The 14,650-nt window shown below is 33.1% G+C and overlaps 1 protein-coding gene across 3 annotated transcripts in view; it reads right to left on the reverse strand.

The window, feature by feature from the left end:
• The window catches only part of LOC128210376 (fibroblast growth factor receptor 4-like), a 43,909-nt gene extending 29,650 nt beyond the window's left edge, over nt 1-14,259 (reverse strand). The window contains exons 1-2 of one of the 3 annotated variants that reach the window (XM_052914692.1): nt 14,107-14,259; nt 4,726-4,931 (exon numbers count right to left, since the gene is read on the reverse strand). In XM_052914692.1, coding sequence (XP_052770652.1) covers nt 4,726-4,804 — 79 coding nt within the window. In that variant the 5' untranslated portion in view covers nt 4,805-4,931; nt 14,107-14,259. The other 2 variants (XM_052914690.1, XM_052914693.1) reach the window with 2 other exon arrangements.
• Nucleotides 14,260-14,650: the final 391 nt, after the last annotated feature.

Here is a 14,650-nt window from a genome sequence, read left to right on the forward strand (position 1 = left end):
CTGAATTATCAATATCCAAATCATGAAGTCGTTAATAATTTTGACGTTTTTGCATATTATCTGTATTCAAAAATACATATAAATAAAGTGAGTCATACATTCACATTCATAAATTATACTTTCATTATAGTAAATAAATTGTAAATTCATAAACAACTTGAACAGATGTTACGGTAAAAACATATAAACTAAAGAATGGAATGGTATCAATCGATGCTGGTGAAAGACCTTTTTGCCAGATTTTTTTCCATTTTTTGGGGGGCAAACTTGATAGAGAATTTGGACACCAGTTTCTTCCAGACAATAATTGTCATAATGAAGATTAAATTACACTATAATTTGATCAATTAATCCTGACATTGTGTAAAGACGGCATGCAACATCAGTATTATATCGCACATTGGTGCATCACGTTTCCAAAATGGTTCGAAACTGACACAGCGAAATATTTAAATCTAGTTCATTCATGCAAAGTATAATAGTCAACGTTCGTTTTTGTATTGTGTGTCAAACAAAAAACTTTTATAAGCTAAAATGCAATGAAAAAAACGATGGTGGTCCTTTGTCAAAATAAAATACAACTGTGATTTGTTTTGAATATATAAATTTAAAATTTTGCCTTACAAGTCATACTAACCTTTTCCAAAAGTGAATACAGTTATACATTAAAGTGCTCAAAACGACATTTAATTAGACAAATTCTGTTACATCATTCTAAAAATTAGCGTAAAATATGCATGGAATTTTTTACTACTGTACAACATAAGCATACTCAAAACAAGAATTTACTGCAATCAATTACAGATGTTGCTTGTGACATTATTTCAGCTCATATTTATACGGACTAACTCGCGCGAACGTTCCCAATATGGTGCCAAAATGGGACTCGTTGTCTCTTTTATTCCTTTGACATGTTCTTTTATGATGAAATTCATTAGAACAGATTAAGCCTGGTGTTGTATTGACAAGATGACGTCATCTTAAAAACTATCAGAGATATAGTTTCTTTGAAACACATCATATTTCTATTATTTTTACTAAACTGCAAAACAATAATGCATCGAAACACATTAATAAAGTTTTACACAAAAGTATATCGCATATTCGTACAATAAACAAATGTAGGTACACATTTTATATATTCACTTATATTAATATAAACAATTTGAAAATATTACTTCATGACTGTTTTAACATCATATGTGCTCAAATTTCAAAAACGTTACAATGTATCATAAAAGTATTTATTGGTGATTATTTTTGTTGTCAAAAGAAAAGTCAAACTCATATATTTGTCATTAAATTTCAACTGAAAGTTGTTATTTCCATATAAAACTGCATTATTTTGATACAACCTGATTTCCTATCAAAGCATCTTTATATTATATCAACATTATGTGATTTCAGTTTTATTCCCCATCCTCCAAAATGGCCGTCTCAGTTCAGTAATGATGCAAATTGTCCAAATTGGAAAATTTACCCATTTATGATGAGAAGCTAATGCCGCGAGACTTTTGATCATTGAAAGATTAACTATAAATTAGACAGATTTCTACTGTATTAACAACTTTGATATACTAATGAACAAAGAGGCTTTTAGTTTTATCACATCAACATGAATTTATCTGCAAGGTAAAACTCTTACTTAATTTCATCTACTTGGTATGAACTGTTACCCCCCAAAATATATATATGCTAACAAATTATGACAAATGCAGAACATATGACAAAGTTTAAAGTAATACTCTATAATTATTATATACACAAAAATGATCCCTATAAATGGTAAGGGTCATCAGGCCTTTTTCTTAGTATTATGGGAAGAAGAACTTCAATTTGGAAACAATTCACACTAACATCACTGAATTGGGATTTGAAGTTCTAGGATTAACTTGTCAAAACATTGATTTAAGAGAATTTTGCCATTCAAGTAATGGGTCAGATTATCTTATGTTGTTCCCCCCCCCCCATTGTTATTTTGATCATTACAGGGGAGGTCCTTTTGCTTATGTTGTAATAACTTGTGGCCTGACCCATTTGTTCCCCCCCCGAAACAGGTCACGGGGTATACCAGGTGGACGCGCAGTGCCGAGTGGATGCTGTGGTTTTGTTTTCGCGCCAAATATGGCAGGGAATGGGCCTTACCTAGGATGTCCATGGGGTGCAGGGGTATTTGGAAGGTAGTTTGTCACCGCAGGTCAGAAATTTTAAATGGGATTTGGACCAAAAGTCAAAGTCCCGGCTATTCCCTAGTCCTTGGGAGGCCGTGGTAACAATTGCCTGGTATATTAAGACATAATTTTCTGGTACCTTTTCCCTTTCTCTGATGGACAACAGCATCTATTACAGATTTTTACATACATCTCTTCTTGAAATTCAAACAAAAATATCTCACCAAAATTCACCACAAAGTGTATCAGTAAAATAGGAACAACTAATATAAGTATTCAAAAAAGCTGATTAGGAATGTGAAACCCCTGTTGTATTTTAATTAGCAGGAATTTCTTTATCTGCGCCCTATCAACCTCAGCCAGGAGTCTATCAAAATTTCTCCCATTTATTTGTTCATTTCAGATAAAACTTTCCCCAATTTATGTACTTTTGAAAGATAGTCAGCCGATGAAACTGATGTACAGCCTTCGCTATAATTATGATGTGATGTAACTTGTATTATAGAGAAATGTTATTCCGGCTAATCAGCATTAGATACACACAAAAAAAATTATTAATTAACTCGATAACATGTTATCTGTTTTGCAAAACTAGTAAATGGTTATTAACTATCTGAATAATTAATACCGATATAACATTCACAAAAATAGATAGCAAAAATTCAACAAAACACCATTGTTTTAACTTTGATATCAGCTAAACACAATAATCTACTCTTGTTATACATATTTACACTGAATGCCCTCTAGAAAACACACCATTTGGAACAAGCCGGCAATTCCAGGAAGAAAGACTCATGTTTTATCTTAACAATACACCATGCCGGGCCTGTAACAGATGGGATTCTTTGACGGGACACAGTTGGGCAACATACATTTGGTTTGCAGGATCACAAGAATGATTTATAATTCAAGGCTTTTTTCTTAGAAAATGTTCAGACACCATATTGCATCATATTTTTCTTAACAATCTGTTCAGAAATCATATTCAAGGTCTTAGTGCACAGTGTTACTCCATGTATCAACACCTCCAACAAGATTGACGAGACGCCATTGGTCCAGGACTGGTCACGTGGTGACCCAATATTTTTCTGTATTAGGTCTAACTAATCTTTAAAGCATACCAGGATGGCACCTATTTTCCGATTGCGACTCCGTCAATGACACAAAGACCATCCTTGAATAAAAAATCATTGAAAACTGGACACAATTAAAGTTACCTCAAAGATATGGTCCGTAAACAACATACATGTATTAAATATTTATATACTAGTACGCAAAATAACCATTAAATATTTATCATGTTCCTGTGAATTTCTCATTGCAAAGTCTTCAAAATAATACTTTATAGCTAGTTCATCATTATCCTAGTGTTGACTATCCAATTTTCCACAACTTTCCAGCAATTTGTGCTCAAGTGCTTATCAGTAAATTGCTGGGGATGACAGCCACTGGTCAGAAGCAATTAGCTGAAATGATTTATGGCAACGGGCATGCATGTTCAACAGTTTCCAAGGGCAAATGGAAAACCTCTTGGTCAAAGACCCCAAACCCGCCTATGTACCAGGTGAATTTTTTCTCTTCATGTTTTCTGTACCATACATATAACATCCGAATGATTATCTACATACCAAAATTTACTGTCAAGTATCTAAAGTTATAAAAAAAAAATCTATTTGTAAACAGAAAGGTCATTTTCTCAGATGTTTTAACTTATTTCTGAGATGATAGTAAACTTACAACAGAGGATCTATTCAAAACATTAGTCTGCTTAATTCTGGATCTTCCCTCATACAATTGTTTGCATATATTTTAGACCAGTTTTTCAAGAGTTCAAAATGCAAGCAGTTAACCCCTTCATTTGCAAACTTTGGATTGAAAGCAATCTCCCCAGCAAAACAGACATCTTAAATGAGTTTTTGACCAAGCTTATCTTAAACAAACACCTCCGAATGGTTACCAAAGTGCTAGGGGTTATAATTTTGACATTTTTACCAGCCAAAATAAAAGCAAAGTTTGAGCAAACTTTGGAGTTGACTCCTAAGATAGATGGAAGATAAAACAAATTAATTTTCTCAACGCTTTTCAAAGTTTCAGACCATAATATGTTCACTATATGCTTGAGCATTAATTTTTTCATAAATTAACCACATCAAAGTTTATGACAACTTTAAAATACCATGCCATAATATTATTCATTTCAATTTACCATTCATTAACTTTTATAAGTCTGATATTTAACAAATGTCAACTGATTGGTAGACCATTGTTCCTAAATTCAATCGATATTATACATACAAGTGCAGAATTAAATGATTTTGTAAATTTATATTCAGTCTGCACTTCTACATTAAAAATACTAAAACTTGAAAATGAAATATTTCTAACACAAAAACCTTAGTCAGCCATGCATAGGGTGTTTTAAATTTATAAATAACATGGAATCTCTTTCATATCATTGAATTCATAACCTTTAAATACATGGAGGAAAAATATCATACATTAACTAAGAGATACTATTACTTTGATGGTGAAGGTTATTCTACGAACTTACCAAGAGTCAGTTGCCACAACAACGCAAAGAGAAGTAACTGGGTCAAAAGGCCAAGCCGAGTGTCCGCCTCCATGGTCATGATGAGGTCACCCACGTTAGAACTCTGATTTCGAGGGCGTCACCCACGTCTTACTCATGGACGAGCTTCAGAATATTCCAGTCAAAGTCTTAAAAACATCAGATATGTCTTGATGAGGTTGATGTTTCTGAAATAAAAGCACAATTTCTGTAAAATCCTTTCACATAGTGAATAGATTGTATGTGGGTGGAAATTGTAGCAAAGAACACAACAGTTTCTATTCAAGAATGCAAACTTAATTGACTGTGCACACACACCTTTGTGGAAGGCACTGAAAACACATAACAAGCAGCCCAAACCCTACAAGATCATAAAATCCCAACTGACCACCAGTAACGTTTTCTCTTTGAGTAAGGGCTCTCCTAGAAATTAGCTAACAAGGTCAAGAAACAATCCTAGCTAATTCCCTGAACTAATTGGTAGAATTATCCAGTATCACCTCCTCACCACCCAGCCCTTATTTCAACCACATGTGGCTCCAGGGGCTATTCAGTTTCTTGTGTAAGCAGGGCACCATGGGACCCTTTTGTAACAGGAAACGGCTGTAGTATAAAAGAAGGATTTACAATTTCCTGTTTGCTGTACAACGAATTGGCCCTTTTTAGGCTCCAGGTATTTTCACTTTTTAAACTCTTACATCTGCTGGCTATTTAAAAGTTTGTTTATTTAGACACTAAGGAAAGGAGATTAATATTAACAAATGCTTCTGTATTACATCCAACACCAAATGTGTTTAAATCTGTAACTTTATTAAGAAATCTTCAGTGCCATAATCCTTCTAATCCTTGCAATCAGCATTTGACAGCTATGTAATAGAATCCCATTGCAGAAAATCACAGCTTATCAACTGACATAAAATGCTGATAACTAATATTACTTAGTAAATATTCACAATAATGATACAGTTAAGTAACATCTCTTAGTAAATCTTAATCTAATGACACTGTTTACTACATATAACTTAGTAAATTGTGGTCTAATGAAACAAGATTGATTAGAATATCAACTCATATTGTAATATGATATAAACTTTATACCACCCACAAAAGCTCACAAACTCTTAAAATTGAAATAAGACTTTTCGAAGAACACGGCAATCTGCACTTTTTTTACTCCTAAAATTGCAAAAAGCCCTCAGCTACATGAAATTCAGATTTTGAGCAAGACCAACCACCATCTTACTTCAAGTTCAGGGCATGCTGGTGTTGAATTTTACAATTGCAATTTGTCTTAAAATGTTTACAATTTTGCATGCAAAAACAGCATTTACTGTTATGCATTTTTGTTCGAAAACCACAATACAGACTTTAAAAAGTTTATAGCTAAATAATGCACAGAACTGAATCATAATGATCATGTTTCTCTATTTCATACATTTGTTTCGTTTGCATCAATTGAATTAAACTCCAGCATACAAAATGTAGCTTCAATTCTCAAATTACGGCAAAAAATTACAAACATTAAAGGCCTCGCTTCCCTTAGGATGCGTATAATATAACGTCTACAGTCTCCATTACCAGTATATCTTTTATTACATTCTGCATTTCAAATATAAGGAGGTTAAATTTTCTTAAGACATGTAGGACGTACAATAATGCAGTGACAAAAAATACAATGTGCACATCGACAAATTTATCCCTGTAATTACCTGAATTGCAATGACAGTTACAACAAAACCGTCTTTGACATTCACTCAAACGTGACTAGGACCTCTTTCATATTTTCCCAAACTGACAAACACTTAGAATCCTTGGAGCCATGGAAATGATCACTGGCGTAATCACCAAATTGATTCATCCATAAACTAAACAATGTAAGCTTGTGTTTCGGCACATATAATGAAAAGTCTGCACATAAATATAAAAATAAACAAGAGACAAATTGTACATGGAGGACTATATTCAAAAAGTATCACAAAATTATGGCATTATAGTTGCTATACATCCAATCTCAGCAAAGAACACAAACAATTATCAAGTGACAATATCATGTATGAAAACAAATTCCTCCTTCCTGCTGCCTTAAAACAATGTCAAATGCATCATTTTTGTAATTGTTTTAATATTTAAGCAAGACACGGCCATAAAATATGTCTTCGAACGAGCCTCGACTGTTTTTTCTTTGAGAAAACACACTGACTAGAACTTTCACTTACACGTTAATATATGCAAATAGTACTCCAACATGTTACCCACAAGTTAAATCCCTCAATATTTTTTACACTGATTGTATTTTATAGGACGGGGATGTAATGACATTACTTTATTACTGGAATAAGATAGTTTGTAGCAAGTTGACAAAAGCCGACAGCTTGTTGACACGCTTTCTTACATCTGTATGTCGGTTTTACATCAGACATAAAACAACTCTGAGAACAGAAATGATTCATGTGGTTTCTTCTCTTTTTGTTTCTATAAACTATACAGCGTAGGTGAGAAATTGTGTGGAAATAAGGCACATACTTTCTAAAGTCCCTGTCCTTGAATGATCATAAAACATTCATTAATGCATAATTACTAGAAAGAGCTGGTAATATTAAGCCAATTTCACCATTCAATATAAGATGTTTAGGTACATGTAACCTGATTTTTTCTCCCTAAATGTCATTGACCTCTTAGAAAATTATTTTCTAGAAACAACTTGTTTTTACTTATTTGGATATAGTATTAAAGCAAAAATAAAATTTATGGTTTCAAAAGATTAAAATGACAAAATGACCATTTGTTGTGGATGTTGAAAGAAAAGTCAATTTTGATATTGTACTCCTCATGAATTTGACTGGAAGCCACACAAGGGTCTAAAATATAGCAGTACTGTATTGAGGGGTGGAGGCAAGATGGCTCTATCTGATAATTCTTTCTATGTTTCTTACAACGTTTTGGCTTTTTTGCCGTGGATACTATGTAGATCTCCAAGAAATACTGTTGTTCTAAAGAGGAAATTGTGTATAGTTGGAAAGTCTCTGGCTATTGTTTTTGTTGTTAAGATTAAACTAATTTATTTTAAGGGAGCAACAGCAACCGCCAGGCTAAGTTTGTTTTATTTGTAATATGTATATAATTACAATATATTCCTATTAAGTAGATCATTACAACTGTTCCCAAATGAACTTGGCATTGAAAGTGTTGGAGCCTTGAATGATCATAGCTTTTACTACACCGTAAAACATCAAGTAAATTCTGAATCACCGATTTAATGATTGAGTAAATTCTGAATCACTGATTCAGCGATTGAGCTGTATTCTTCTACAAATATCAACATGGAACTTACTACCGGGCGGGCTGATGAACCAGCAAGGGATCCATAGATGTATAGTTGCCATTGTTTTCACATCATATTAACTGGTCAATAAATATAGCCTTATATAACACTTAAAGAAGTTCTTTAAATCCACTGTTAAAATTTACATTTTGGACAGTAAAAATTGACTGTCTTTTCGTTGCAATAAGGCATCATGATCATGCTTTCATTAGCTGATGGACAAATAGACTTTGCAAAGTTTTTTTTCAAACAGTTGTCAGTAAGACTTCACCGCCCAATTAGGGAATTGACTAAGTCTTGTACGCCAATAACCAAAATACAGTAAACAATATACTTTGATCTGATTGGCTTGATTAAAGCCATGAACTTTAAGTCAGGCTCTTAATAATCTTACTTTCTGGATGGAGAAATTTCTTATAATATAGAAAATAATGCAAAGAAATTACATGCATACAAAGAATGATTCATCTTGGTTCGTGTATTTATTTACAAATTTGGTCTAAATATGGTGAAAATGTGGTTCTCATGATAAATGGCCTAATTTTGGGGGAAACAAGCAACATTCTTTCAACTCTCAACCTGTGCAACTACACAAAATTACCACCATAATTTATTCGCAAAAGGTCATCCCTAACTAGATAATTTAAGCATGACAGCTTTACAACAATAGATAATGTTTCTGAAACTGCCCTTTTATAGTTACAAAATTGCACCATTTTTCAATTTTCAGCAAATCTGAATACTTTTCACACACATGTTTATCTTTCATGATACTGGAAATAATTATGGGAAATCAATTAGCACTTTTGAACAAAAAGACTGAACACCTCAAATTTATTTCTCCTTAAAGACACATAAAATATATATATATTTCATGTAATTAGTTATATTTCTGTTATCATATAGCCAACTTGCTGTAAGTATAATAATAAATTACAGTGTAAAGGTGTTTCAGATAACAAAACTGTAACTAATAGGATTTGTTTGTCTACATTTTCTTATTTTTATCATCAAAGAAAAGATTTATAGTTTTAGAGTTTTCTTTCCACATTTCTGTGAATGGGGCTTAAAATAGTGAATGAACTATTGTATATTTATATATATATGTATATACAGTATATTTAATGCAAAGAAACACAGCAAAGCCTCTTGAAAACCCTGGGGGTGAAGTGTCCCTGGGGGTTAAGTGTCCCTGGGGGTGAAGTGTTTTAAGAGAATAAGACTGCATTTTAACATAAATTGTTCTAGCTGTGTTTTATAATGATTGTGTTCATTGTTTTATATTCTTTCTTTATGCTATAAAGGGTTTGCTGAAATTCAGCCCCCTTTTCAGTTGAAAAAGAGCCCAACACACTGGCCTCCTGTATCCCCCATGATGCACTAGCGCATGTTCAAAATTGTGGACTGGTGTTGTCAGTAAACCCTTTTCATGGTCCAAGGCAAAACAGGATGGGGAATGTTCGCAAGTGTTAAAAACTTCCACGGTATTCCAGATTATAGTGCACAAAAAGAAAATAAACCGAATTCCAAAAATTTGCCAAATTCCAGGGGCTCAATTAACAATTAATACAAATGGTAACGTAACTTAACAACAAAATATAAATCTTGTAGTAAATTTTTGGCAGCCAGGTTTAGTTAACTTGGAACCCTGGGGTCTTGATGGTTTTGAGCTAGTTAGAAAAGATTGTCAGGTTAAGCCGGCTGGGTATATTTGTTATGATACCTCACATTAGAACAGCAGGCATTCTTACACAACTCAAAGCATGCCTTCGTTAAGTGCATTTTTTATAGGAAAACAGAACTGAATACTATTTGTGTCTTGTGTAACATTAACCCCCAGACATGAGCTTTATAATGGTTTATTAAATATATATATATATATTTCTTCTATTTTTATGATTTTATCGCCCAGATTGAATGATGCTGGTGGCACAAATAAAACGCCTGGAAAATGCCATAATTATCAATCGCAAAATGGTAATATTATTAAAGAGCAATATTTCTCGACTAGGCAGAAACTAGTTCAATTGAATAATGATGCCAAGACAGCAATGAAAATTCCAAGAAAACATGCTCACCGACTGACCAATTTTATCATGTCGATAGCAATTCTTGGCCAAATCAGTGTTCATAAACCGTTGTAGACAGTTATTTTTGACAGCAAAATTTCCGATCCTAGTCACACTTGAGGGAAATTTGCCCGGAATGAAATACAAGAATCTGTCCTCTCCTACTTGCTATGGGAGATCGAAAAAAGCAGACTTGGCTGTTTCAATGATCCCATCAAAGAAAATGACAACTTCATTATTGCCGAGACTGACCAAGTTTCTAATCATTTGTTCCTTGGATCATGAAATGAGAGTTAGTGGATTCATGGCCATAATATTACCACTATGAAAATGTAATCTCCAGTTTTATTTTAACAATTCCATTGTCTAGAGAACATGGCTAGCTTGCATGATCATAGGCATTTCTGCATTAAAAGCTGGTTTGCCTAGAATAAACGTACTTTCAATCTAATTCTATTAAACCTATAAAATTGTATAATTTCTGGTACCTTAAAACAGGGGTCCTAACAGCTGATAATTGTCAATCCTGAAAAACAGCCTGGGGCCTGGGAGGGTTATCTGTTGTGAATATGCAGCAGTTTTAAGGGGCTTAAACCCCATTTTACAATTGTTTCCATTCCATTCCCTGTTGTCGTCTATTACATGGAACGTTCCTTCTGTTTTTGATGCAAATGTCTGACCAAAAACCAGGTTTAAAACTGTTCATACAAGTGGTCTCTGAAGTTAAAAGCTATCAATTCTGATTTTAGGATTAAAACTTTAAAACCCCTGTTTATAACATCACCGAAAATGTTACTCATAAAGCCAGCCCAGGAATCATCTGAAATAATCTTACATTAACTTCTTGATAAGTCCATTATTTTTAACATATTTCAGTCAAAATCTATCAGTCCATCAAAAGTGACAAATTATGTTGTGTTTGAAGTTCTGGAAACTAATAACAACTGCTCTATAATGCTACTCCTAACGCCACGCCAGGAATCATTCCAAATCATCTAATGTAAACTTCTTGATAATTCTATTATTCTCAACTGGCACACGCCAAATACTTCCCTTTCAACACAAGGCAAGCCAGACCAGGGATTCAAATACTAATATTTATGTTTCAGCCCCATATGGCAGCCATTTCAATCCCATTCAGTAAACACCCATCATTCCAAATGTCTGAAAATCATCTTCAGCAATAACCTAGTTTAGGTTCTCTGGAGACAGTTTACAGCCCTTGGGGGTGGCAAGATATTTCATTTTAACAGACATCTAATCTATCTAGGCCTAAATGTATGTATTTAATGCAAAACACATTAATTCAAATCACCTTTACCAAAAAACACATTATAAAGAGACGGCCAAAATAAGGGCGTGGCATAGCAGAGGTATATCGAGGCCCTTTTTTTGTTATCACCTGAGTAACTGTTATAGACTTGAATGCCTAACCTTCGTTATACCTCCTTTTTTCCATATTAATACTTGCAATGTTTTGCTGTAGTTTGCATTCAGTTTTCACTGCATTTTAATAAAAATACCGAAAGGATATTTATCACAATTATTATATGTTCCCTAGTACTCTTTGCAGCGCATAGTTTACAAAGAAATGGGACTGTGTACAACACTGACATATATTTCATGCTTGTAAATTTATATATGACCATGAAACATTTCCTAGTGCCCTTGTTATAGAGAACTCCTTATCAATGACGAAATATGATTTTATATTAATGCATTTTTAATTGTGCTTTGTAAAGAAATCAAGACCATCAATTATCAACATGAGAGCCAAGGTTTTGAATTGTAACGTTTGTCCTTTTTAGCTTTAATTCTTCAGCTCTCTTTATTCCAGCTAACCCTTAACTTCCGAACAATTTAGTCGATCAAAATTGGTAAGTGTTTAGAAATCAGGTGTTGACATTTTGAAGTACCTGATAGGTATATCAATCTACCTATGTTTGCTTTTTCTGAAATAATCTGATAATCTTGATCGTTTGTGTATTTATATTGCAATTTAACAAACACTTTGATAGATCAGACAAGAGATTTTCGTAACAAGATAAATTATGATGAATTGATCAATGCCATTTTAAATCTTTTGACACAAGGTAAGTAATTCAGGTGTTATTTTAATTAAATTGAGTGCAATTTGCAGCAAATACTCCATACATAAAAATTGATTTCCTTATATGATCAGATCAGATTGTTTTGTTGAAATTGAATGCTTTTACTGTCCTAATATTGTATGTCCAACAAAATGCAAGATGAACTGCCATTTGAATGTAATTGCCAAATAGATGCAATGGTCAAGGCAAATGACCGACTTCTTGGAAAACAAAGTAACACATTACTTTCAAATATTTATGTGTTGACTGTTTGGCCAAGTGTTGAATTTTTTTATATGATACTAATTAAAAACAGAGCAGTGTGTGATGTACCTTTACTATTTCTTACTTTATAATAAAATATCATTTCATCACATTTAAATGCATTCTTTGTTTCAATAATACCTGAATTACGCCAGCATTATATTATTTTATAGATGTTGCATGTCTGATATCAGGTCTTTAAAACTTCATGCATTTAATGACATCAAATCTAGCTAATGAATAATGAATTCTTGCAAATAAGCTGCATTCTTAATTAATTGATGTTTTATTAATTAGTAAAGTGCATTTATTTAAATACCACTTTACAGAATTTTTAATTAACATATTCTAAGAAAAATATCACCATTTTTTATTTATAATAGAATACCAAAGGCTATATTACTGTCTGCAATGCAATTTCACATTATTTTATCGTAAAAAAAATACATTGAATATTATGCAAATGATTGAAATCTTATGAGTTTTGATGTTGAAATAATACATGTACTTCTAAGGATTTGAAATAGAAAGGCATGTTATTCTGGAGTAACGTTATTGTCTAGTTAAAAGAATAAAGATATATTACCACTATTTATCAATTAAGAGTCTGTTCAACTCTCAATTCCAACATGCCAAAATAGAAACACTTAGATGACAACTTGACTCCGATTCATTTAACAAGTATTAATGCATTTATGGGACCAGTTTCACGACTACACGGGAATGATATGGATCAAAAACAAAGCAAGAATGTCATCTTGATGGAAAATCTCAGCTCTTATCTTCAGCAGTAATTTGAAAACACTAAAATCCCTTCACTTTTCCCATCGCATGCTCAATAGAATCTGTATTAGAAGACTGAGAAGTTCTCCAAGGAACGCTCCCATTTTCTTCCTTCAATTTCTCACCAGAAAGCAAAAAAGCCCAGTTTCTCACCATAAGTAAAGAAAGCCCTTTTTCTTATAAAAGGATGAATCGTATCACAAAAGACTGACAGGCAAAAGTTCAATCAATTCATCGTAACTTTCGGTGTAGAATTATTTGTAAATGTAAAATAATATTCTGAACCTTGAAAACATTAAATGGAAAAGGAAAAAAACAACATTAAAGCAAGTCTAGATTAAATACAGTATCATTTTGATTAAAAGGGTTTTTCTTTCATGAAATATTTGTAACAGTTTGAATTAGAAAAAAACCCGCAGATGACACTCATCAATAATGAAAAGCATGTGAAACTTTTTTTTAATTTAAATTCTGAAGTACACAAAATACACGTGCCTCCACAAGCACGTGCAAGGTGCACATGCACTGCTTTTACACACAATTGTGTCAAACTCACCTTTTAAGCGATAAAATCCTTTTATTTTAAACCGATCACAGTTTTTTTCAATTTCCGTTCGTCCACCCGATAAACAACTTGTGAAACAATAACCGTATTAATCCAGACAGAATCAGAATGGTTTAAAATGCAGTCACAAAGTAAATCCAAAGTCTCTAAAATGCACAAATAACAACGGTGTAATGGTCTGTATAAAATCCTACGAGTTAATCCGATATATCTTAATCCAAATTGATGAAAAACTCACACCCAAAACACAAAATTTGAGTCCTATCTTACCTCGAGGTATTCAGTGCGTGTATCTGATGAGTGAATTACACATTTTGGAAAAAAACAAGTCACGTGAATCGCCTGGCCCGCCCACCGCCGAAATTCGGGTTTACTTATCCAATCAAATTCGCTGATACCTAAACGCTTTCCGCGGGGCGCTTTTTTAGGCCAAGAGAAGATGAACATTTAATTATTTACTTTTATTGTCATCGAACAAAAAGTAAATGATTGAACATATGAACTATTGTATTCGCCTGACTGCATCAAAAACAAAAGTTACAGAAAACATTTAAACTTACTTTCAAGTTGATAGATACTCAAAATGGATATAAATTTTGATGCAATGATCCGGCAACTGCGCAGTCGGGAATTTAATTAAAATGCAAGTGTACCCTGTTTTTTCTTGGCCTTTGGTAGACTCGGGAAGTGTTACATGCCATATATGCCTTGCTTAGTTCACAAACACTAACACAACATGTTGTATTTTGTTTTGCTCCTTTCCAGAATATGGGAGGAAGGTCATGGTCACCAAATGACATGTTTCTATTGCATT

Source organism: Mya arenaria, chromosome 12 (assembly GCF_026914265.1).
Source record: "Mya arenaria isolate MELC-2E11 chromosome 12, ASM2691426v1".
Lineage (NCBI taxonomy): Eukaryota > Metazoa > Mollusca > Bivalvia > Myida > Myidae > Mya > Mya arenaria.